Genomic DNA, 27,661 nt, shown 5'->3' with positions numbered 1-27,661 from the left:
ATTTACTTGAGTATTGATTTATTAGGCCTTGTAGAGCTGTTTTTTTTTCAGGTTGGTAGAATATTTGATGGGCGATAGTAAGTTGGTTAAGGGTGAGCAGGTGGGGTAGTTGTAGCCAAGGCAGTTGTTTAAGGGCCCGACAGTGATGAGACCTAAAGGTTGAATCAGTTGCAAATTTTGCTGTTTTGTTGTAGCAGAAGTTTATTTTGGCCAAGTCAGATTTGTTGAGATTGGTGAGTATGGGGGATGCGTAGAAAAATATGGAGACTAGGTGGGGTTTGGCAATAATGGTTTTAGTATTATTGGAGAAGTATTTTTGCATCTGTATAGAGTTCCAAGTTTTTTGTGAACTTTTTTTATTGTTTTGGCAATATGTAGGTCAAACACCATGCTTTGATCTATTATAACACCTAAACGTTTGATTTGGGGGACTGAGGTAATAGTGGTTTTGTTGCTTGACATTATTTTGAATGAAGGGATTGGGTCTGTGGCTTTTGTGGGATGAAGTAGCATCAACTTAGTTTTGTTTGGGTTGAGTATAAGTTGTGCATCTTGCAACTGATGTAAAGGATTCTTATGTTGTTTTTTGAAGTTCTTGGAGGGTTGGCGCAGAACAGATTAGGGTTGAATCATCTGCATATTAGACCAATGTAGCATGTAGGGTGGCAGTATGAAGGTTATTGGTGAATAAATTGAAGAGAAAGGGACCAAGGGTACACCCTTGCCGATTAGTAACGAGACTGGGTATGATGTGGCTTCTGCTGTGATTTTAAGGTACTCAGCAAGTAGTTTGTCTGCTGTAAGGTTTGGGGGTTTAAGATTTTTTAAGATATTTATATATAGTACTTGTTAAGATTAGTTGTAGAGAAAAGAGGTTGCTTTTATGAGCTAAGAAAGAGAGCGGTGTGGTGTTGGGCAGTTACTGATAGTTACAGCGGTTATGGATTCAGTAAAATATAAATACATTGGATGGTAATATTGTCAATGGAGTTACTGGTGGATTGGGGGGGGGTGTTGTTTGACCTGGTTGTAGAATTTTGTTAATAGCAAACCAGAATTTTTGTGGGTTCCTTTTGTGTTTAGTTTGTATATCAATATAGTGATTTTTGTCATCTGATTTGTGTTTTAGATTTATTATTTATTGACATTTGTTAATCGGGAAAGTCCATTGAGCCCAATGACCCATTTTCAGTAGAGGCCCACGGAGAAAAGCTCCATACAGTCACAGAAATGTTTACATAACATCAGCTTAAGTTTGAAAGTCAAGAAAGTTTTTATATAATACAAATTGAAGTAGATATACAAAGACAAATACATATTATAGTGTATTAAATTTTTAGTAATTCTGTCTGTATATTCTCTTAAGTAAGAATACTGTTTAGTCAATTCTGTTTATTCAGTCACAGAAATAAAGAAAGCAAGAGAGATTGGATATGAAAACTGTGTAAATTGCAACTATATTAAGTTAGTAAAAGGATTTGTAGTGTATAGTGGCCAAAACATTTAAGGTGGTTTAATCATATGACTACAAGAACAGACAAAGTTATTGAGAGGTTATTTTAGTGCAAATTTAAATGATTTTAAAGAGTCTATTTGGATAACAGAGAGAGGGAGTGCATTCCAATGTTTGGCAATGGCATGCGAATAGAGACATTGTCCAGCTATTTTGTTGGGTTTATTTTTTTAGTTCAAGGTATTTCTGTTGATTTGTTGCAATTTTATTATGGGCCCAAGTTTTCCAGGCTTTATCTCTTTCTTTAAGAAGTGTTCTTGTTTCTTTGGTGAGACAAGGGGCATAGCTGGACTTTAGTCTTACTGTTCTAGTGTGGACCATAGAATTTAGGATGTTTAGGAAGGTGATGCTTAAATATTCTACTGCACTGTCTGAGGGGAGGAATTTTAGTGGATTCCAATTACAGAGTTTGAGGGTGGATTCAAAGTCTTGAGGGCTGAAGTTTTTTGTATATCGAATTTGTTGGAAAGAGGAAGCTTTTATTGGGTTTGCATGGTGCAGGAGAACGAATGTTGGGAGGTGGTCAGTAAGAGAGTCAGGGAGGTTACCAGATTGATATGACAGTACAGGTTGGTTGATAAGGATCCAGTAGAGGATGGACTCCTTTTATGATGCTTCATCTACCCTAGTTGTAGTTTGTATAATTTGAGTGAAGCCATGAAGGTTAATATGGTTAGTAGGGTGCAGAGCATTACAGGATGACCAATCAATGTTGAAGGCACCCATTATGATAGTCTTCTGGGGGACAGTTTTTGCTGTCCATTGTAGGATGGATGTGAGTGTGTTGATATTGTTGCCAGGGGGGGAATATAGAATCAAACTATGTTTGTTTTTCTATGGGTTGGTTTTTATTCTGGAGAACAGTATCTCTCATATTGAAAGCTGGAGGGCTGTGGTCAATGATTTCTAGTGTAAGGTTATTTTTGAATAGTAAAGCAAGGCCTCCACCTTTTTTGGATTTTCTGTCTTGCCTATATATGTAGTACCATGCGGGAGCTATTTTGTTGTCACTGATTTTTGGTTTAAGCCAGGTCTCAGTGATAAGAACTACGTCAGGAGATTATAGTGAAAGGGTGGCATGTAGTTTTTTTATTTTATTCAGGATGCTTCTTATATTTAGGTTTATTATAAACAGGTCAGTTCATTTCCTGGGGAGGTTTAGTATAGTTTGTAGTTGGGTGGTGGGTGTAGAAGGGTTGTTTACAGGGCCAGGGTTAGGTGTATGTCTCCACTAAGGATAACATAGGATGTTGTGAGGAAAATAACTTTTAGGTATTTGGATATCATTTTGTCATATTGAAGGGAAATATTTTTGTAAGAAAGCTGAAGAAGTAATTTGAATGCGGGTAGATCAATGTGTGAGCAATTAAAGATAGTTGGGGATATGAAGAGTAGTGTGGGTTTTGATAGAGAGGGGTGGGGAAATGGTGTAGAATGGGTTTGTGGTATAATGTTATGATCAGTATGGTAGGACGTTAACTGACCTGCAAAAGTAAGAGTTAGGATAATTGTACAGTGTAGGATTAACAGCTTGTTCTGTGTAAGCTTTTGTACAGTAGTTCAGAAGAGGGAATGCATGGTATGTTTTATAGTTTGGAATGAGTTAGGGTAGAATTATGGCAGGGGGGAGTGTTTTACAAAGTTGTAGGTAGACAGTGGAGTTTAGCAATGGGGTTTAAGCAGAGCACCTGAAGAGTATTATAATTAAATGATTGGGTTTTAGAGGGTGGTGTAGATTTGTGGGTATGTGAAGTGGAAAGATAGCAGGGTTGTGGCTGGATGATTGAGACGAGGGGATTGACTTGTTTAAAATAAATGTAGGAATAGTGGGGGTGTGTGGGAATTGGGAGTAGGTTAGGGAAGTGGAATGAGCCCAAGCATAGCGAGGGTGAACGAAGCAGGCTGAAGCACAATGCAACAGATGGGGATAAAAACAATGAATGCTGCTGTAAGTAATAGTAGGGACAGCTAGTATTTTATTTTTAATTAGGGTAAATTAACCTGATTAATGCTGGTAAATAAGTAGTATTATATGAGGATAAGCCAATTTAAAGTAGGAGAATTAGAACGCTACTGAATTATGTCATGGCGTAGAATGATAATTCAATGAGACCCTACAGATTTTCTGTAATCAGATGTGGCCTCCAAAGTAGAGGATCTGATTGGGAGGAAATGTCACTGGTTCAGGATTAAAAAGCAAGAAGTGGTCAGGAGACCCAAAAATGAAACCCACCAGGATTCAAACAGTAATATGAGGTGGTAAGTTACCTAACCATTGTCATGGTAGCAGCTGCAGGCAGATTATTCATAGAGATGGTCTTTAAGAGCATCTCTGAAACCATTAAAAGCTTTAAAGGTAAAGTTTTCAAAGATACACTTAAAGAACATCTCTTTACATAATCTGCCTGTAGGTTAACTTACACCTCACATCATAGATAATTTATGGGGGGGGGGGGTTCATCTCATAATGTGACATTTTAAATGTGCATATTTCATATGTACATAGGAGTATACATTCTAAGTATTGTGTATGACTGCATTGGATTTTATCCACATCTTCACTTGTATTTTTGTTTACTTTGTTCTTCTCTCAATGCATAAATAGTAATACATCATCTAACAGTACCAGACAGGATTCTACTGCAAGGTAAGCCATGGCATTTACTGGACTTTAATGGCACTCACAGAATGACTTACTTTTATTATGCAACAAGACAGTGCAGCTTTCTGCACCCCCCCCCCCACACACAAAGTCACAGGTTTCACGGCTGGCTAATGCAGGCTGTGAGATATGGCTACCTATTCCCAAAGAGCCAACATGAAAATGTGCATAATGGGTCATTAATCACTGGTGATGCATGTAGCAGAGATACTGCAATTACTGGTCTATTTATTTACTTGTTAGCCAGGTAGTTGGACTACTTCAAGCACTACAGGCCACAACCCAGCCCCAAAGCTGGAGAAAAACAGTGCTCAGTAACAGGCTAAATACATCATTCACCAAAATAAAACTTGCAATTATCACATAGACAACACTGGTAGCAACAATTAATTTTAGGTTCAACGTATTTGCAAAATAATGTTTAGCCATCAAACATGTGGTGACAACAATTAAGTAACACTAAAACTAGTCTAATGCATATGGAAGACATAGAATGCTGCCATTTCAAAAAAAAAAAGGGGTCCCATTTATGAATAAGTCTGCATGTCTATATCGCTTAAACGTATATACTAAGTTTAGACGGTCATTCCTCTGGTGCATTTGAAATCCTGCCAGGTTATTTACATTACCACATTTTCCTGGGAGTTAGTTCCAGCAAGTTGATATTATTTAGAAAAGACCTTTTCACCATCAATGAGGCCAAAATCTGGTGTTGTGAAGGCAGGAGCCCCATAACTGGGATCTGTGATAGTTAATCATGTAGTTGGAGGGATTTAGTCAAAAGGTGGCTCTTCCAGCCACAGGTAAGTGGCCTGCCTTCTGTAACAGAAAGAGTGATGAGTTCTGTTTCTGCCACAAAGGCAAACCTGTACATCTTGCTTAATGCAGTCAGAAGGACAGTGTTATAGAAAGTGGTCAAAGCAAATATCGGTTGGGAGTATTTGGTTTGTGGCATGAAGGTACACAGGACTTTTCTGGCTTCAGGAGTACATCAGATATTTTGTATTTATCAACTATTACTTAAACCTGACATCTAAATGAAAGGAATTGTTCCCGTATGTGATGGGCTACCTTAGGATGGTTCAAATGGTAATTAAGAAAGATGAAGTCCTCACCATTCAGATGTGGAGTATTCCTAAACGCCAGCTCTGCAAACTGCAGACTTTTTAAATCAATAGTTGCTTTATTGTGTTTAGACCAAAGGCATAGTGAAGTAAAACCCCTTTGCAGTTCATTGTAAAAAAACTGTAGTAATATTCCCAGCCAATAGAATTAGGAGGTCATTTGCATATACAGTTTGAGATTTCTTACCACTTTAATGCATGTGGTATGCAGAAACTATGTATTTCACTATTAAATGCATCTTTACTGATAATAAATGAAAATAATTCAGAAATAAGCAGATAGGTTGCTTCTCTCCAAAAACAATATGTATTTTCTGTTTTCCCCATAAGGGCGTTCAGACCAAAACAACACAGCAGTATCAAACAGAGACTTTATCTTCACAATATTAAGAAACCGCTCCTCATTCCTTCAAGTACCCATATTCCCTAAGACTAAAAAAACAATGTGATATTCCTGTAGGCAGGAAAAACAAAGTGCACTAAAAGTAAAAAACAAGTTTAATGGTAAGCACTTTCACTGTTAACAACAGCTTCATCCATTTATATTCAAAATAACCAATCAACATCAAAAGACAATCAGCTAATTAATACATAAAACTCGTTCTTAAAATGCAAGTGCAAAAACACGTCAACAATAATTTCAATGTATAAATGCATATATAAAAATATATACATATAAAAAACACATACAAAAAACCTTAATGTTTCAAGGGTTTCTGTTTTAAAAAAGGTTTTAATGAAACCATATCATTAATACCAGGGGGGTAATCTGCCCTAAAGTACAGAATCCATTTCTGCTTACAGGCCTGTGTCTTATTCTTAATGTCACCTCCCCTTACACCCTCAGCAACAATCTCTAGTACAAAAAAACTTAAAATGATGTTGATCACTATTGGGCCACACATGCTTCGCCAGAGCGTTCGTTTCTTTGTTGTTCCGAATGTCTCCTAAATGCTCAAACACCTGTTCTCTAAAGGAACGGTTAGTCTTCTCAATATGCACCACAGCATGTACAAAAGGCATAGTATGTTCTTAGTAGTGCAATCAGCATTAAACGAAAACTCTACAACACACCTCTGTGTAGGAAGTACAAAACTACTACAGACATGCACATATTTACACATACTGCATTTCCTACAAGGAAATGTCCCTTTCTTTTTGGAAGCTACCATATGTGGGGTCTCATCTCTCCTGTAGCAAAGCTGTCTTTTAATAGATAAATTATTTCTGAAAGCAAAACTCGGTCTTTCAGTAACAATCTCCCTTAACTCATCATTCGCATATGAAATATTCCAATTTATTTTCACAATCTCACAAAACAAATTAACATCATTGGAACATGTCAAGGGGAACCTAACCTTTCTACCATTAGTGCACAATTGTGCAGAACACTTTCTATTAGGGTTGTCTGAGAAAAATGATCTACCCCTACCATCACTGTCTCCAAGTACTGATTTTATACATGTGGAAACAGTCTTTTTTCATCTTAGTAAAGTATATGACAAGGCTCACCATGGTAGATTTATTTAAAAATAACTTTTATTTTTAGGGTTAGAAACAGACACATGGTTGGGCACATGCAACACTGTTAAACAGGCATCCAAGGACAACACGCAGTCAGGACCCTGTCCCTATGCAGGAGTCGGTCTGCCATTGCGGTCTTGCCTTGAACCATGCTCATTGTCTTTGCATATCAGTAACTGGCAAGTTAGAAAAACTGTAATTCAGTCAAGAGATCAGAACATCCAGCAAAAGGAACCTGATAAGTTAGGTAGTGGCCTTTAGACAGCCATGTGGTTGCTAAAACTTCAGAGTCTGCCCTTATGAAAAGTTGGGACAGAAGATAATTAGTACTAGGTATTACCTATGTAACATCTGGTTAAATGTTGTTGTTGATACTTGGTGACCTGTGAATTATTGTGGACAGCAAACTGCCTTTTACACTTTACAAAGACCAAACCAAATATAAAAATCTAACAAACTAATGAGATGGATTTTATGGATATTCAAGAACATATACCCCTCACTGTGGCATCTGTTCTACATCCCTGTTATCAGACCTGCCCTTAAATTCTCATGGTGCATTTGGTCTCCATATAAGGAAAGAGTACAAAGAGGAGGGACCAAAAGGAAAGCTGACATGAACCATCTAAACTATGAAACTGGGTGAGAAGTTTACATTTATACCCTCTCTTACTGGATGGAGAGAGGATATTTACTTCTGGTCATTAATGATTTTATAGATTATTTACTTTTTTATTAGTCTAAAACTAAACAAAAGTAGCTGAAACTCAGTTTTTGGTTCAAAATGGAACTTGGTTAGAGGCCTTTGCTCTACCTATAGGAGACTCAACCAGTTCACTGAATGAATAGCTCCACTTTGGAGTGGTTTGGAAGTTGAAGTAGGACATGTTGACTTAGATAAACATTTTACAAAGAGAACAGATTAATTCATTAGTCACATGAAGTTTTGGATTTGGTAGAGATGTTTGCATGTGTGTTTCAGAATGGGTACACGTATCCGATTCATTCATACTTTCTGTCTTGAAACTGTAATGTATGTATGCATGCATGTTTAACCATCACATCAGTATTTTTTCTTTTCCAGAAGTTTGTTGGAAGCTTGGGCTTATGGTTAATACAGTTCTCTTATTTGTTGCCCTCCTAGTTTGGTTTATAATATTTTCATTATGATATTTCCCTGCATTTGGTAGTCTACATATTCTGACAAAAACATTTTTGACAACCCAGTTGAATTTTTGATCAGTATTTCAGTTTTCTTTTCAATCCCCTTCATCCTCTAGGTTATATCCACTACTTAAATTACACTGTAGCCTCCCACTTCTTCTGCTCATTCTATCAAATGAGTTCACATTAAACCGTAAGAGTACTGGCGTACAATGCTCTTTGCAACTACCCCCTGTACAGGTCACCCTTCCTTAGTCCTTCTGTTATTATACCTGTCTTGGGTATCCCTGGACCCGTCTATGAACTTACATCCTATCCCTGCTATTGCAGTGTATGTTACAAAGTCCTATTACCCTCTGTGGAGGATAGCATTACCATAACACCATAACTGCCTCCAGTATGACCCATGTTTTGTTATGTTTACAGTGACGGTGCTTCCCTCCATGAACATTACATGTAACTGTTTCTTCTTATTCCTAACAGTCTTATCACTGTACGACATGGTGGTTGACCACTTCCTATACCACTATTATCACTTCTGATTGTTATCCTTCCATGATATTCCACCCCTTTTCTTGTTGACACTATAACAATAATCTTACCTGTCTCCCTCCTCAAATTAATCAGGATCTTGGTTTAAATGAACAGTGTAAATACATATCCCACGATGCAAAGCATTATAGGTAATATAAAGTGATCCTCATAACACTGTTCAGGCTGATTCAGTTTTTAAGCAGTATTTTATAGTAGCAAATCAATGTGTTTCAAAAAGGTCAAGACAGCAGATATACTTTTGTTTAACTTTCTTTTGGGACCAGCAGTGTAGTATCTCTCAGGGTTTGTGTGCAAGAGAGCATGGCACTTGGGCATTGTTTGCAATCAGCTATAAATAATCCGTACCACAGTCATATGAAGTACAGCCTTTGGAGAAAGAGTGCACAGTACCATCTTGTATTATCTTCACTGCCAGTAACTGAATCTTGGCTTTTCTAATTCATAGTCACACACACACATGCACTCACACACACACACACACACACACACACACACACACACACACACACACACACACACACACACACACACACATACATGCAGTCACACTTATTCCAGGAGGGGCTTATAATACTTCTTCAATGCCGCCACCCCTTTTCATGATTCCTTGGTATTTCACTGCTACCCACTAGATGTTTCCAGAATTCAAACCCTCAGTTAGTGGACATTCTTAAAAAATCCCAGTAGGATTGCCTTCAACTGTGATAGCTCTCACAAAGGTTTATCTCTCTCTTCACAGGGTTAATACCCTCAGTTTTATTTTGTCAGACCTTATATAATACCCTTAAACGTGTCAATAATCAGTCGGCCCACTAGTGAAACAGTGTCATTCAACTTCTTGGTGTAGAAACATGGAGCCGGATTGTGACCCAAGTTTGAACAGAGGGCCTAATACTGCTGAAGTTGGATGGGAAGGGAAAAAAGGGTGGAGCTTATTCACTCCTTCAGGGGGGGAGTGTCACGATTTAGGGGCACACACATGAGCATTATCTTGACAGATGAATCACCTCACAAAGCTTTGTCTTTCCTAGGTGATTTCTTATAACAGAAATGCTGTTTGATTACATGCTTAAAGAGGAAGGCATGTACTTCACTAAGCCCATCACAGTCCACCCCTTTAGACACTACAGGCACACAAAGAAGAAGCTAATACAGAAAAATCCCTTCCAGCCATACAGTATGATTGGTCCCTTTTCCAGTCTGCACGATCCTCAAACCAAGAACAAATGAACAGTACAGGTCTGGTCAGAGGAACAAATGGATAATTAGGATACTGTAAGTGTACAGCATTTTAATTAACAGTAGGCAAAACACATGAATTGATAAATATACTGATAAGATGCATTTTTTCCATGGGTAAAGTAAAACAAAATCCATTGGAAATGACTGACAATTGCATAAAGATGACAAAAAATGAAGTAGTAGGCAAATATAGTTTCTTAAACTATATAGTGCTTCTGCCATCATGGCCCTTCAGGGATTTACACAAAACATGCAATGAGATGCTTATGTAACAGGAAAGACCACCATTTAAGATCTTGGAGAATAATTTGGCATTGTTTCTTGCTGAAACAAGAAAGGGGGCGATTCATTTCTACCCATGAAATAGCAATTAACCAGAGATATTCAAAGGAAACCCTACTTTATGCTACTATCATTCTTAGGTGTCAGAAAATGACTAAAGGAAAAGAAACACAAAATAATGCCATATTATGGAGATATAGCAGATTGCAGAGAAATTAAACCTTGGCTAAAACAAAATCATTTCAGCATGGCTACCTCCACTGTACCACTTCGGAGTAGAACCAATGAATCAATATTAGTAGCCATTTAAAGTGATGTATGTGTGCATAAAAGATCAAAAGATGATGATTAAAATCATACTTCTTCAATTATTAGTCAAACATATCCTTTAAGCAGTTTTATGTGTCACCAAATTATTTATATGGGCTTTTTTCAAAGAACAAGACAGCAAGCACATACATGTATGTTTCCTCTCTGATGGGATGATCTGTGTGCATAGCTGAGTTCGAATCAGAACAGAGCTAATCCTATACACCAGATGACACTTGGTTGACTCTTAATGGAGGATCTTGGTTTTACTATTTTTTAAGTTCTCCTTCAACAGCTGTTTCCTGGTAATTCCAAAAGTCAGGTGGTATTCAGCACACAGTTCCTGAGTCTCAAATTCTTTCCCCAGCCATATCACAATTACTTCACTCCATCATTAAATTTCTGTATTCTTTCATTTACAGAACAGTGGCAGATTATCTGAGAGAGTCACTAAATGTAAAGTTCTTCCTCACAGGCCACTGCTGTTTGAATCACTTCCTCTACAGCTTCCCTTGTCCAATAAATTGATGCTTTATATAACCAAAATGTGCTTACGTTTCATTTTGCAGGTTTTCAGATGTACCATACCCACATTGCTCTAAAATTACTGCTAACAATACTTCCATCCACAGAAGGCTTGATTTTTTTTTTATGGGATGGGAAGCATTTCCTCATCGTAATACAAACTGGCCTTGACTTGTACCTAAAATCATGATAAATGACAACATTGGCTTATTCAGGTGATAATAACCAATGGGGAAATAACAAAGAAAACATGTGTACAAGGCAGATGTTTTGTAATCTTGTTGGTTTACATTCATGGTGTGGTCCTGAAATGTCTTTCTTGCGTTGGTTTATAGTCTTGTTTTTTTTTCTATCTCAAGCTGACAAGCTAGAATTTTTGTCATTGTCTTCTCTATTTTAATATTCATCTACTAGCTTCAATCTTAAAATAAACAACTGAAAAAGCCATTGTTTCTGATGTTTTAAGAGCTGGCTGTAGCTCTCTAACTCACCTTGTTCTTTCAATTGAAGCTTGCTCCGAGGAGCAGAAGAACTGGGATTACGAAAAACAGTAAAAACTGAATTTGGAGCAGGAACCCGGACGTTTTCTTGTGAAGAAGATTACATCTATGAGAACATTGAAAATGAGCTTCATTTCTTTACTTCTCAGGTGAGAATGTTGAAGGGAGTTCTCCAGTACAATCTGTTTTTGTAACGCACAGCCACAAAGCATACTAGAATAGAATCATATTTCTCATGGGATGAAATCTAGAGTTACATAGGACTGCAAAAGTTAATCATTTTAAAGCAGTTTTGACTATATAGTTAGATAGGTATTCAAGACAAAAATCATTCTCAGAAAGATGGAAAATATGCAGCCACAGATAGGGTCCAGATCCAAAACAGCACAAAATGAAATGTGAAGCCACAAAGGTATTTATAGTACTAAAACAGAGACCACATAGAATAGTATGACGTATGGAGAAAACTGCTCTAGCACAAAAATAACCATAGAATTGTGTATAGGATAAAGATATAAATGGGCCTCTGAACAGAAATAATCACAGTGTTGTGTTAATAGTGAAGCCAGATAAGGGGGTGTGGCATAATGCCATCAGAAAGACAACCACAGCTGGTCCCAGAAGAGAAAGAGTCACAGAACAGTGTATAAAGCAGAGTCACATCTGGACCCCTAAGCAGAATCTTTTTCATATATATGTAAATATGGAGGCAAGTGAGCCTCAGAATAGAAACATCAATTGCACAGTGTGGAAAGTGAACCACAGCACCAAAACAGAAACAGGCAGAGTGGAAAAGGTAGACGTGTGTGTGTGCAGGGTCACAAGCAACTTAAAAAGCCACTGTGTTGGAGAAAAAAATAATTAAAACTTTCTTTTGCCAGACAACATTAAAATGCATGTGTAAAAACATAAATATGGTTACTACACATATAAATTAATAGTTGTATAGGAATTTGCATGGCTTTGAGAGTAGTAACTGTATGCATTAAGTAAACCTGCAAACTAAATAGAGACAAGAATGTGGCCACAAAAATGTTAGTTTCTATAATGCAAAACATTTTTTCTTTGCTTTGTTTCTGATTTGTCAAGTTCTAAGCATGGCCTTGATCAATTTTTTTGTATTAAAATCATGTCAAACTGGTAATTTCACAGCCTTAACTTTACTTAGCCTTTTTTTTCAGGAACGCCAAACTATTATTAAATACTGGCTGGAAAATCTACGTGCCAAACAGGGTGAGTCACTGCACAACATCAGCTTTCTGGAGGGACAACCAATCCGTAAGTGAAATTTTACTCTACTTCTCTTTTAAACTTTTCAGGACTACATAGAAAAATGGGTGACATTAAGATTGCAGAGAGGGAAGGGTTGTTCTCAACTCCAGTTTAAGAACCATTATTACTGTTATTGCTGAGACACCTCCTCTGCAGGGCCGCACCATCAGGCTCAGGATATGGCACCATTATGGAGCAGAGTTAAACAAGTGGCAGACATTGTACAAACCACTTGTTAATCTTGTTTTTAAAGGACAGCTCCGCCTAGAAACCAAAAAAATGTGTGTTTCACCATATATTTATCTTCTGTGCAGTAGTAATGCCTCCGCATCACTCTTAACTGGTATTATTTCCATATTCCAAAATGTCTGATGGTGATTGCCACAGTGGAGGGATTTTCTTTTACAGCCACACTGACTTGTTCCCATAATGCAGTTTGTGCCTCCTTATATTCAACATATATTTGTTTGTTCTCTGCACTAACGTACAGCATCAGTATTCTGAATTTCTGCTTTCCGTATGTCAGTAATGACTGTTGGTATATTTTTGACATGTTTCTGTCTGTATATTATTGATGACAAGCAGATAATCAGTGCTATTTAGTATTCAAATTTTATCCTAATTAGAAGTCTAGATTTTTGACTGGCTATGCATACTTTTCAAGGGCCTTTATACCTGGGGAGAGGTATTGAATACAAATGTTTCTAGAAGGTGCAAATGTGATAATTATTTGAAGAGTGGAAATGAAAAATTTGGTAATATTATCTAGAGAGGAGTTTATGGTGGTAAGTGTTACGAAGCAATTTGAGGTATAGTTTAGAAGTACGGGTTTAATATTTCTGACAATAACGGTCTGGGTAGTGGAAGAAGTCTGTGATACTGACCACATAACAAGTGTTGAAATAGTCACGTACAACACCAAATGCAATACTGACTGGTTTAATAGTACTAGCCTTAGATTTCAGCATCAGGGAGACTTTTTGATGGGGTATTTCTTCCTCTTGGGAGGGTCAGAAGTTTGACTACAGAGATGTCTGTCATGGTTAAATGTATTTGTCAGGTTTACTCTTTCCTATAATGCTGAACTCATCTAAAGTCAGTAGTTCATCACTCAAACAGATATTAATGTTTATTTAAATACTTATAACTAAGCAGTGTACAGTGAATCGATGAATAAAGCTTTCATTTATTTTAATATTTAAGTATTAGCTGAGTAAGTGGGCTGCTGCAGGGACCCTACTCAGGTATGAAGGGGCAAAAAGCAGACCAATTATAAATAATTCATAGTTTTACAACAAACGGTTACAAAAGCAAACAGTTTATATATGCAACTTCGACAGAAAATAGGAGTATGATTTTAATAAATGAAACATCCATTTACTGTTTACTAAAAGCTAAGAGTTGTTCAGTGGAACAATGGTGAAGACAGCAGACTGCCAGTTATTTTTCCTTTTCATTTAACCTCACTCATGAACTAAAATAGGCTTTACACTCCCTTTTAACATAAAGTCTTATCTCTGTCATATTTTCTTCCAGCAAAACGTCCCATTCCTAACTATATAAAGTGTCTCGGAATCCTATACCTGCCATCTGAAGCATGCCCACACTGAAAAGACTACTCGTCTCCAAACAAGAAAAAAAACCTAAATAGAAGTAAAGAATGAATATTGAACAAGATCATTTAAGTAAATAAAACTGTTTTTCTGCTGTATGTAACTACTCATTTATTTTGTAGTGTGCACAACTGGAGGACATCACCCCCAAAAAGTAACTTGTCCCATAATACTGAATTTGTTACAATAAAAGTCATTGTCTAGGAGATAGTACTGAAAGTTGTACTAGACTCAGTAATTACCAACATAGTGTAAGAAAAGATTTTAATCACACCAGCTGATGTACAAAAATGTAAAATAAACCTTCCTAAATAGCTAATAGTGTTAAGTAAGATGTTACTGCCCTCCCTTAATAGCATATTGCAATAATCACAAGTAGTGGTTTGAATAAAACTTTCCCCCTTAACAAGCAGCAGCATTTTCCTTGTAAAGGCTCTGAAAGTACTAAACTCTGCATTTTATATACTGAGCAAGTGACAGAAATAGAAGCATTTCTCAGAGGCAATGGATTATTTGCCTTTCTCCTTACCTTGCCACAATTCTGCTCCAGTGATTGTTTTTATAAAATCTCAGTAGCTAGGGTGTGGAGCCCAACTCAGTTACACTCTTGCTTTGCTTGAGCTCCCATCTGCTTCCATACCCAACCCCAAATTCCCACCAACCATTACATCATCTATATTTATTGGCATCTAGGTCCTCTCATCCTCACTCTGTATCCTTTCCCCTTCAACCCATAATTATCAGATTATCCATTTAACTACCATCTCATTAAACTTCCTCCAACCAAACTTCTTCCCCCTCATATCAGCTCTACTCCCATCACCACACTCCAATGCACTCATTACAATAACATAATTTTAACCCACCACACACTACCTCTATCACCAAATGTAAACATTCTGCATCCCAATTTTCATTTCTTCACACTTGCCTTAGCATACTTCTTTCTTCCACACATCGTCCCTCACTAATGCAAACCTTACCTCATTTTCTGTATACTAGTCCCATTTCCCAACTACAATTAAATAATGATATACCTGCAAATACATGCAACTATTCTAATCTCACTTGCACACATCACAAGCTTTTATACTGACATAACACAACTCACCTACTGTTCACAACTCAAACACACTCTCAGCTCTCTCTCATATCACCTGAACTCTACACATCCAAACTAGTGCACTTTCATGCTCACAGATAGATAAAAGCAGAGCGCCTCATTGGCCCTCTTCAAAAGGAACCTTGATGATTGGATGGGAGATAGGAAATTCACCCCGGGGATCATGTCAGCCGCCCTGCTAGACAGGGGCCCAGAGAAGTAAATATTGTGGGAAGAAATATCCAGGGAATTGTTATGGCTAGGCTTGCATAGGCCTTAGAGCTGATAGCCTAGTACCAAACTATGAACCTATGAACCTATGAACCCTTATCGTCTAATTAATACAACCAAATCCAGATTTTCCCACCACATGCCAATTACCTCTACCCAAGCAACCTCATCTCACTCCGCCCTGCTCACTAAAGGTCATGACCTTCTCCTACTGAACATAAACTTCCAAAGCATCTGCAATAAAACTCTAGATCTCCACACATGCCTAAAACACTAGAGCAGCCCTGACATAATAATAGCAGCTGAACCCTGGCTAAAACCCAAGATAAGAGACAATGAAATATTCTCCCAAGGATATGATATAATCAGAGCTGGTAAATAACATAAATGTGGGTTAGCACAGCAGTTATATTCAAATCTCACATAAAATAATTACATATCCTAACTCCCACAGTTCCACAAAGCTAAAGTTCTATCCTCATTAAATGACAGCAAGAACAAATTCATGTATATTACAGGACTTTACATTCCGCGGTGGTACAGCGGTAGCGTTGTTACCTCACAGCAAGAGGTTCTCCCATTCGATTCTCGGCTGGGCTTGGTAGTGCCTTCTGTGTGGAGTCTGCATGTCCTCCCTGCGGTTGGGTAGCATTCAAAAAACATGCGTGCGTAAATGGGCGTGCCTTCATTGAAGGTTGAGTGTCGAGCTGGCACCTCGGCATTTCGTAAAAATCTACTGCCAATCATTAGTGGACCGGAGTTCCGCTGTGGCGACTCCTTACCGGGAAAAGCCGAAAGACAAACAACAACAACATTCCTCCAGATAATAATAATGCAGCCACACTTGAAGAGAGGGATCCTGCACTGCATAAACAACAAAATAGCTGAGTAATCCATAATAATGGGAGATTCAGACATTGACTGGAGAAACAGTGGCCTAACCTCACCCAACATAAACTTATTTGGTTTCTCTCAATTGATAAACACCACCACCTGAGTACACAAAAAACAAACAATGAGACTCCACACTTCACTGGAGCCTTAAAAATAAACCAGACACCATATATTCCACTGGCACCCTGCCAGATATTATTAGCAAGCACTTCCCAATTTATATAACAATACAGAGACAAAATATTCTCAGACAAGTAGTCTGCAAACAAGCTTGAAACAAAATACTTTAAATTATCATTATAATGAAATTATTGTTAATTTATCTCATTGCAAACATTTGAGTTAAAATAATTTATGTAAAAATTTATCTTCAGTTTGTGTTTCTTTCAGTATCTAATGTGTGCTGTTAATTGCTTTAAAGTTTCTTATATGACTCTGTAAAATGCTTCAGTTCTGAGTACATTAATACATCGTGTTTGATTATTTCCCTGTCTGTCTTTGACACACACACACACGTACACATGCACTAGCTCCATCATGCCTGCACACTAACAGTGAAAGGCTGGCCACTGACTACTCAGATTTCTTCTCCTTCATGACTGATTATCCAGTATTGTAGTCACTACTTACATGCTGACTAATGGTGTCTTGAGTGAGTGATCTCCCTCTGCCTTCAGTCTATCTGTTGTTCAAGGTGAGCTTGAGAAAATAAAACTACACACAAATTGTGCTGTGTCCTTGAAATGCATGCCATTATTAAGCGGTACAACAGACATCATCAGCATTGTTCAAGTATGCTTGGGATAGAGCAAGGAAGCATTGCAGTAAGGGGGGAGCTGGATTGGAACTAGCTTCAGTGCTTGGATGGGCTCAACAGACTGAACATCTTTTCTTGTTGGTATGATTTCATGTTTGTATGCAAGACCTTCTTCATGGGAAATTTAAGGATACAGGGGAGAAGAGAAGTACCATAGCACCAGTGCTGTGATATGTTAGATTTAACATGTATATATAACATGTGTCACACTTGACTGGAAAGGCATGTATGTAGAGGATATCAAAGATGGTGCTGGCAGTGTCTCATTGTGAATTTTGTCTCTAGTGACATATACTAAGCCTAGAACAGGTGTATAGCATACAAAGGCAAAATCAGTTCTTTGCAAAGATATTTATCTTTAAGAGTTACAGAACCCGAACTGACTCATCATTAAAAAGAATTACTAAAACTAATATTATAAATCCTCTTTGATGAATGTTTGTTTGGGTTCTTCTTCTCTAGTGATAGTTTGAAAAAGTTTTGGATGCACCATTTCCAGACACATCCCTGCAGCCTTCATTGCAGTAAATGTTATGACATAATATATCAGCTAATCAAAATATACGAACCCAACAGTACACAGTCCACAAAAACCAACAAAGTAGTCACTGCTGAGACGGAAATCACTTGAAGACCTTGTTTTATTTTCCACTCTTAAAACATTAAAAAATAACACAAACAGCAGGACTGAGCGCTTTCATCCCTCACATAGATTCTGATGAAATCCCTATGTGAGGGATGAAAGCGCTCAGTCCTGCTGTTTGTGTTATTTTTTAATGTTTTAAGAGTGGAAAATAAAACAAGGTCTTCAAGTGATTTCCGTCTCAGCAGTGACTACTTTGTTGGATAATATATCAGCTACCTAAATGCATCCCCACCTTACCGGTTTGTTGTGCTACTCTCACCTTTCACATCACAATCCTTCCTATCATCGCCAAGGTCCTAAGTTCACATACATAAACATCAATACACTAAGTACCCATGTAACCAACTGAATTCATTGTCTGGGTAAGGAGCTGTACCAGTGATTTAGTCCTGGCACATAAAGGCACAGAAGGGAAAATGCATTGCCTCCAAACCAGATAGTGGCCATAGATAGACTTTTGTTTATGGACCAGTATCCATTTAGCCCTAGACATACATCATACCAATCACCAAGGAGCAAGTGTTCAGAGAGTAGGTGAAGACCTGGCTTTACAGAAGGTAAATCCACTGTTCAACCAGCCACCTGGTCCCTGCATTTACTGTGCTCGTACTCAGCTAGTAAAGATTAAAGCCCAAACTCACCCTGCTTAGCAGAATAGGGCAGGGCTGAATGAGCTGTGAGTGCAGCTGCCATCCTTTTTGGTGTTTAACCTGGGATTGTTTGCACTGTACAGCTGTCAGTTGATAGGCTGGAACCAGGGTTAAGCAGCCTGTCCCGGAAAAGTTGTTAAATGAGTGAGCAGGGCATGAATCTCCAGTACTTAGAAGTGAAGAGTCCCCCTTTTGGGTAATGCAGATCTGTTTGGAGTACTTGACCCCAAATGAGGTAGGTACATTAGGTCCTTGGATGCCTGGGTTCAGGTTTTACAGTCTAGCATCATGCAAATGTTTGAGGCATAGTCGGAACTTATGTCATAGGTCTGTTCATTATGGAGCATGCTCTGAAGCCTGTACTTGAGATCCATCTAGGCCTCTCCCTCCAGTGCATGCCAACATTGGCAGGTATGTAGTCACATGGTAGTTCACAGATGTTCATCGTGTTACCCTGCTGCAGTCATCACACTTGGGTTATCCTGTCGTCAGGCGGTCCTGCAGTCGGACGGATTTCCAAAGTCTTGGTCCGACGTCGGTTGCTGTCGCCTCATCCCTGACGTCAGTGCGCCAGGGGTATATATATTGCAACCGACGCCATTTTCTTCAGTCTTTCTTGCCGCGCGGTGCCCAAAGCAGAAGCAGTTCGCAAGTGCCGGTCAGCCGACTCCTGAGATTTTCGAATTCGAATTTCAGACCGAAGTCTTCTGTAAAGCTAACTACCCCATTGGGGAAACTTTTCTTGCCTCAGACCGATGTCAGAAAAAGTTAACAATTGTATTTCTTGTGAGAAGCAAATACCTCATAAGGATTTTCATTCTTATTGCATACCTTGCCTGGGCCCTGATCACGACGTCACTTCTTGTCGTTTTTGTGCTAGATTTAATAAACATACTATTAAAAGACGTTTTGATTTCGCGTGTCACTTTTTTGGTAGAAAATTTAATTACACCATGCCGTCGGAGCTACCGACTACCGGCGTGCACAAAAAGCGCAGGGACAAGGACCGACAGCCCAGGCCTAAGCCCTATTCCGAGGCCTCGGTTGATCCGGTCTCCGGTTCTCCGGTTATCAGTGAGGTTCCGATGCAGCCTCTGACTATCGCAGTCCTGGAACCAGAGACCGCTACAGATATTTTGACGGAAAGTACTAGGCAGACGCAGCCTTTTACTTCAGGCCCTTCTGACGATTTACCTTCCAAGGACGTCGGTGCTTCTGAAACGCCATCAGTTTCTGAAGGTGTTTTCAGACCGACGACTCTTACAGTCAAAACGTTTTCCAAGTCGAAGACTCCCTCTAAGTCGAAAAAGGCTTCACTTCAGTCTCCTGTTCAAGGCCCTATGCCTAAGAAACAGATGCTCAAGATGGCTGAGGATTTGATTTCTCTTATCAGGGGTTCTCAGCCTCCTCCTGACAAAAGGCCTAGACAAGAGGAAGATTCTGCTTCCTCTGAACAACTGTCTCTTTCTTCGGATTCCTCTGAGGACCAAGACTATTCCTTCTCTCCTTATGAAGATTCTGATGCTGAGGACTCTATTCCCTCAGCTTCCCCTCCAGAAGATTACTCTTTTGGGGAAACTTTACACACTATGAGGGAACATTTTCACTGGGAAGGTCAGGATTACTCTGATTCCAAGAAAAGGCTCAGAGAGTTTCTTTTACTCCCCCAACACAGACCCTTAGCCATCCCTCCTGTTTTGGACATTGTGGATGATGTCTATTTAGAATCCAGTTTCAACCCTGACTCTCTACCTCCTGCCCCGGCCAAGCCTGACAGATACTACAGAGTACCTGATTCCCACAAATTCCTTTACAAAAGCCCAGTAGTTGACCCAGAGACTATCTCCCAGGGTCCCAAGGGGGCTAAGGCTTCCATGGCTAAAAATCCAGTACCTTCTGAAAGGGATTCAAGAGCACTAGACAGATGGGAGAAAAAGGTTTACACCTCAGCCACTTTAGCTATGAGAGCACTAAACTGTCAATTTCATATGCTTAAGTATCAGCAATTTCTGATCTCTCAGTTAAAACAAAAGATAACCACCCTCCCTCAACAATCTGAATTGAAAGAAGTACAGGATTTGTTGCACGCCACCGAGCAGGTGGGCAAACATACCTTACAATGTGGGTTTGATTCTTTAGAGACCTCCTGCAGAGCAGCTGTCACTGGATCAGTTATACGTAGGAATGCCTGGTTAAAGGAACAAAGTCTGCCTGATCATGTTAAGGAAAAACTACTAGATGCTCCCTTACAGCACGATGTTCTTTTTGGTGTTAAAGCAGAAGAAGTTTTAAAGAAAATGGAAGATAAGGCAAAATCAATGCAGACAGTCAAAGATTTCCTACAAGTACAACCCCCTCGCTTCAGCAGAAACTGGCCAACAAAAAATTGGTCCTTTCCAGCCACTGACAGACCTCAGAGGGGTAAATACAGATGCCCAAGGGGCAGAGGACAACCACAAGCTCAGTATAAACCTCGCCAGTGGGGCACTCCAACCCAGAAGGGAGGAGAAGACAGGTCTCAATCCACCAGAAGGCAAACTCAATGACTTGCACCTCAGCTGGCCAAACAAAGCTCTTTTGTCAGCCCCCCTGGGGGGGAAACTAGCACTATTTGCAGACAACTGGCGCATGGTCACAAAGGACAAATGGGTCCTAGACATAATTTTACGAGGATACAGATTCCACTTTCACACCTTGCCAATAAAAAGAGGAATGCCAAACCTGCCGCAAAATCAAAGGGCAGAGGCTCAAAAACAAATTACAGCTCTCATGGCCATGAGAGCCATTCAAAGGGTACCAACTCAAGAGCAAGGCCAGGGATTTTACTCAAGACTCTTCCTAGTACCCAGAAAAGAAAATGCTTGGAGACCAATTCTGGACCTTTCAATTTTAAACACGTACTTACAAGTTCCCAAATTCAAGATGCTAACACTACAGCAGCTACTTCCCATGTTGGGCAAGGAAGCATGGCTGGTAACGTTGGACCTCAAGGAGGCATACCTGCATGTCCCTATCAGACAAAGTTGCAGAAGATACCTCCGTTTCATTGCAGGTTCAAACCATTATCAATTCTCTGCACTGCCCTTTGGCTTATCTACTGTGCCCAGAGTATTCACAAAATTCCTGGCACCAGTAATTGCATACTGCAGACAAAGAGGAATTCAAATATATCCATACCTGGACGACTGCCTCATCCAAGCAGAAAGAAAAGACATTCTCCTACAACATCTGGTTTTTGTGAAGCATCTACTAAATTGTCTGGGGTACACAGTAAACGAAAAAAGTCAAAACTAGTACCCTCACAAAAAATGACATTCCTGGGTGCCAGCTTGGACACAACGGCCCAGAAGGCTTATCTTACACCAGACAAGCAATTACAACTGACTCAATATTTCCAGACAATGGCAACAAAGACCCAATTAACTGCAAGAAAAATTCTGCAGGCTTTGGGCTTCATGGCATCTTGCATTCTGATAATACCATTTGCAAAACTGCATATGAGGAAATTACAGTGGTACCTAAAAAGCGTATGGTCTCAACACAGCCACAGCTTGGACACAGTGATATCTCTCATTCCCTGCCTTCAACAGGAATTTCTATGGTGGGCACAGGCATGTCACCTCAACAAGGGTCAGCCTTTCACTTTACCCCCACCCAGGCAAACTATCACAACAGATGCTTCAGACTATGCCTGGGGGGCACACATGGCAGGGCAATGCATTCAAGGCCTATGGACTGCAGATCAAAGAAAACTGCACATAAACCAAAAAGAGATGCTAGCTGTACAGAAAGCTCTGACAGCCTTCAAGGATCTACTACAACCAGGACAACTTGCAATAAAGACGGACAACACCACAGTAATGTGGTACATAAACAAACAAGGGGGCACACATTCCTACCCTCTTTGCAGGCAAGCAATAATCTTATGGAACACAGCTCTGGCCTACCAAGCCCAGTTACAAGCTCAATTCCTGCCAGGACAGAAAAACACATCGGCAGACGACCTAAGCAGAAACATCAAAGATCCCCACGAGTGGAAGCTAGACCCACAAATATTTACAATGATAACTCAAAGATGGGGCCTACCAAATATAGACCTGTTTGCCAGTCCTCAAAACTACCAGCTGACAAAATTTTGTACAAGGACATTCCACCATCAAGCTTGGAAAGTGGACGCTCTCTCCTTCAGTTGGAAAAACTTGACAGCATATGCCTTTCCTCCATTACCTCTTCTCACAAAGGTACTTTTGAAGGTCAAAAAGGAGAAACCTCGAATGATTCTCATAGCCCCAGACTGGCCACGCCAGCACTGGTACCCGCTACTGAAGAATATGGCTCACAGCCCACCATGGATATTGCCTCAAATACCTCATTTGCTCATGCAGCAGAACAAGCAGATTCTACACAGCCAGATCAAAACCTTAAACCTGGCTGCATGGCAAATCAATTAAGTATCCAACCTGCACCTCTTTCACAAGCAGTACTGGATGTTATTCTAGAAGCCAGGAGACCAAGCACCAGGAAGGCTTACTCAGACAAATGGAAAAGGTTTTCTGCTTGGAACCAAGCTAAAGGCCAAGACACAACTCAGCTTCATGTGCCTCACATTCTACAGTATTTAGCTGAGATGTTGCATAAAGGACTTTCCTTCTCCTCAATTAAGATCCATGCATCAGCTATTTCAGCTCACTACGACACAAATCCACCTTTATTTTCAAATCCTCTCCTAAGGCAGTTCCTCAGAGGGGCAAAAAACATTAGACCACCTAGAAGAGCTCCTACACCAACATGGGACCTCAACTTTGTTCTGGAAAAACTAACGTTACCTCCCTTTGAACCAGCCTTTTCTGCAGACCTTCAGTTCCTATCTTGGAAGACTGCCCTGCTCCTGGCAATAACTTCTGCTAGGAGAGTCTCAGAATTACAGGCACTAATGGCAGTAGAACCTTTCCTCATTTTTCATCAAAACAGAGTTTCTCTACGAACTAATCCTTCCTTCATGCCTAAGGTGGTTTCCAGTGTAGCTTTAAATCAAACCATCCACCTTCCCACTTTCTTCCCCAATCCACAGAACAAAGGTGAGAGACTCCTGCACTCCTTGGACATTCACAGGCAGCTTCGCTACTACTTGGATAAAACTAAGGCTTTCAGAAAAACTGACCAGCTCTTTGTTTCCTATGCTACAGCTTCTCAAGGGAGGGCCATATCCAAGCAAACCATTTCTAAATGGATAGGCCATTGCATACGATTCTGCTATACCCATCATGGGAAACCAGTTCCTCCTACCATTAGATCCCACTCTACCAGGGCAACAGCTACCTCTACAGCCTTTCTCAGGGGGATTCCTACCAAGGAAATTTTAGAAGCTGCAACTTGGAGTTCTGTACACACCTTCACCAAACACTATCACTTACCTCTTTACTCTAAGTCCAGGGCTGGCTTCGCCACTACAGTTCTGCAGGGCCTCATTGCCTCCACTAACCCTCTATGATACCTCCACCCTACCTTAGCTTTGGGACTCAAACCCAAGTGTGATGACTGCAGCAGGGTAGCACGATGAACATAGTACAGTTTTGTACCTACCATAAATGTAGATGCTCGAGTGTTCACCCTGCTGCAGTCCAGGTTACCCTCCCTCCAACCCCTCTGATCTACTGACTAAATCTCTGCTATGCCTTACTGATGTATTTGCTTATAGCTGAAGGGATTTTGTGTCTGTACAGTGTTCACACCATTTGGTACTAATTTGGATCACCTTTTTGGGGGCACCTGACATCTGGGGCAAGAAAAACTGAAGAAAATGGGGTTGGTTGCAATATATATACCCCTGGCGCACTGACGTCAGGGATGAGGTGACAGCAACCGACGTAGGACCAAGACTTTGGAAATCCGGCCGACTGCGGGACCGCCTGACGACAGGATAACCCAAGTGTGATGACTGCAGCAGGGTGAACACTCGAACATCTACATTTATGGTAGGTACAAAACTGTGCTTTCTCTAGCTTCCACAGTGTATCATTCACATGCTCACAGTCTAATTATTCTAACTGTAATCTTACTCCTGCAGAAGGGGATGAAACTTCCTCACACTCTGGCTGTTATAAAGAGTCAAAGGATCCTGAGGCCACAGTTTCCAAGATGGACAAGGATGATCAGCTGACCTTTCCTACTGCTTTTCCCTTGGATAACCCCTACATGGGAGAGGCTTTCAAGCTTATGAAAAGCAGCTTAGACTGACCTCAAACCCCTGTAGAAAAGGGCATCACCTTTTCAGTGGTTCACATCCCTGGAGAAGTGCATGAGTTAGTAAATGCTCTAAACTATACTTCCACTCATCTTTTGGAGCAGTGAGTTCAAAGCCTATGCCTGGCAAGGGCCTTCCAGATGTAGGAAGTTTCAGAGATGGATCTGTTTGCTGCACAGGAAAAATGTAAGCCTCCCTCTCTTCTGTTCAGTTCTGCAGGGTAATCAAAGATAGTGGTAGATGCAGCCTCATTCCTGTGGTGTTGGAAATTTCTGAACATAATCCTGATGTTTCTGCTGATTCCACACCTCATCACAAAGTATGAGGTTCAGGGAAGAAAGACCAAAACTCAGTCTCAGTGCAGTGGGGCAGAGAAGGTCATGCTTTCAGACTCTCAGGTGTTTGATGCTACAGAAAGCTCTTCTTCTCCAAGAAAAGGATGCCCTTCTTTGCTGGAGTAACTGATGGCTCCATTTCAAGGCCTGGTTCCTGATGTAGCCCTCCCTTCACCTCAGAATCAGAAGGATGGGGTCTCAGAGATGATTGTGGCTGATGTGAAGCATTGCACTCAGCAGACCTATGCCACCAATTTTGAATTCCCAAGAGAGAAGTCCCCCTTACTACCCTCGTAGGTTACCTTGCATGTGATCTTGACATCTCAGACATCTGATTTCAACCTAACTTATTCTATAGTTAGAGTACACATGATGGCTCTCTCTCTCTCTGCATTATGACCTTGTAGAGGGCAGGAATGTGGCCTAGCTCACTGGCCAATCATACAGCTCCTTAAATTGCTCTGCATATCTGCCTTGTTCAAGCACCCCACCCTCCATAGGATTTAATATTCATGGCAGACAGGCTTGACTGTCCAACATTTGAACCTGCTAGCTCAGTAGCAAAGAAGTTTGTTCTTTGGGAAAATGTTGTTTCTGTGCTGATTACACCCTCTGTGCATACATTTTTGGAGTTTCAGGCCTTTATGTGCCAGAAATCATATATTTTATTACACAAAGACAGGGCATCTATAAGGAAGAATGCATGTATGCAGCTATAGATAATTTCAGAATTGTTCCTGTACCAGTCTATCAATCTCCCTGTCTTCTTCAAGGGGCAAAAACAGGGAAAAAAAGAACTCTTTATAAAGAATATATGAGCTGACAGCAGAAATGTTACCTGAAACCGGTGCATGAATTTACAAAGATGGACTTGTTAATGTCCTTTGTTTTAGTGAGAAAACTGCATGAAGAGGGCACTTTTCAAGTTGACACAATCCATCAACGATCCCTTTTTCCCATTTTTATACATGGGGTCGGGGTGTCACTTCACCAGTGGCAATCACCTTGAGCTAAGGTTTACACCAGCAGGTGGCTAGCCCTGCCATGGTACTTCTTCCCCACTAAACACTAAAATGCACACTCACACCTATGGTGAATTTACAGTGCCCAATCCACCTACTGCAGATCTTTGGAATGTGGGAAGAAACAGGAGTGCCCAGAGGAAACCCACGTGAACACAGGGAGGACATGCAGACTCCACACAAAAGGCACCCCAGCTAAGAATCAAACTAGGCAACCTCCTGTTGTGAGGCAACAACTCTATCCGCTGTGCCACTGTGTCAGCTTTTCAAGTTGACTACCAATTCCAATATCTTTTGCCAGCAGGTATGCTGTGGTCAAAGTCTACTCCATTAGGAAATAGCTCCTTCCACTGTTTGCTTCAGAAATATTTCTAATACAGATATTTCTGCTACAGCAACTTCATATTTGGTATTACACCTTCAGCAAACATTAATGTCACAGCTGTGATGTAGGGGAGTAGGGGATGTTTGGAAAGTCAGTGCTTCATGGATCAATTTTCTGAGGTTTATGTCTGTGCATTTCTCTGGCTGCTTTCAACCTTGTGTCAACAGTATGCATTTCAGCTCCATTAAGGACCCATAAAGAAGGGCTGTATATAACAGATATGTTCTTTCTGTATCAGTTGATCTACAAGAAAAATTCTCCAAGGGTACCTTCCCTCTACCACCTGTGGATAGGTGTATCCCCCAAATGCATTGGTTGCTGGGGTTCCCTGTAAGTTAAACAAATATATACCTATTGTGCGTGTGTTAGAGTAAGTCCAAGATCTCCTCCACTGTTCTTTCAAGATTTGCAGAAAGAAGCTTACAAGTGGCACAGGAAGGGGTAAACTGGTGGGCTTGGGGATGAGTTCACTTATGTAGCTAAGGTTCATAGGTTCATAGTTTGGTACTAGGCTATCAGCCCTAGGGCCTATACAAGCCTAGCCATAACAATTCCCTGGCTATTTCTTCCCACACTATTTACTTCCCTGGACCCCTATCTAGCAGGGCGACTGACGTGATCCCCGGGGTGAATTTCCTTTCTCCCATCCAATCGTCAAGGTTCCTTTTGAAGGGGGCCAAAGAGGCACTCTACTTGACATGTATGGGCAATCTATTCCAGAGTCTGGGGAGTCTCTGGGTCAGGAACCTATCCCTCCAGCATGTTTTGTTTATTGTGATGACAAGGTTTAGATCCCTGGAGCATGTGGCTCTGAGGGATTGGGATTTCTTTAAGTGTAGCATGCCCAATAGCTCTGGATTTGACATGGCCTTGTATGTTAAGCAGAGATAGCCTCTGAGTAGACGATATGCGACAGAGTATAGCTGGAGTTTTTTAAGGCGGTCAGTGTAGGGCATCTGCTTTAGGCCTGTGATTCTTTTAGTGAGGTATTTCTGCGGCCTTTCCAGTTGTTGCAGATGTCTTGAGAGGTACATACCAAATGGGGCATTG

The 27,661-nt window shown here is 40.2% G+C and overlaps 1 protein-coding gene across 2 annotated transcripts in view; it reads left to right on the top strand.

Moving 5' to 3' along the window:
* ANO8 (anoctamin 8) overlaps window positions 1–27,661 on the top strand; it is a 751,060-nt gene that overhangs the window by 493,538 nt on the left and 229,861 nt on the right. For both annotated transcript variants that reach the window (XM_044090660.1, XM_044090659.1), the window contains exons 4-5: window positions 11,411–11,549; window positions 12,582–12,678. In XM_044090660.1, the coding sequence (XP_043946595.1) occupies window positions 11,411–11,549; window positions 12,582–12,678 (236 nt within the window). The remainder of the gene's footprint in view (window positions 1–11,410; window positions 11,550–12,581; window positions 12,679–27,661) is intronic.

This window comes from Protopterus annectens, chromosome 13.part0, assembly GCF_019279795.1.
Source record: "Protopterus annectens isolate FY-2018-M chromosome 13.part0, PAN1.0, whole genome shotgun sequence".
Taxonomy (NCBI): Eukaryota; Metazoa; Chordata; order Ceratodontiformes; family Protopteridae; genus Protopterus; species Protopterus annectens.
The sequence above is the reverse complement of the archived record's forward strand: the minus strand, read 5'-3'. Positions and strand labels throughout refer to the sequence as shown.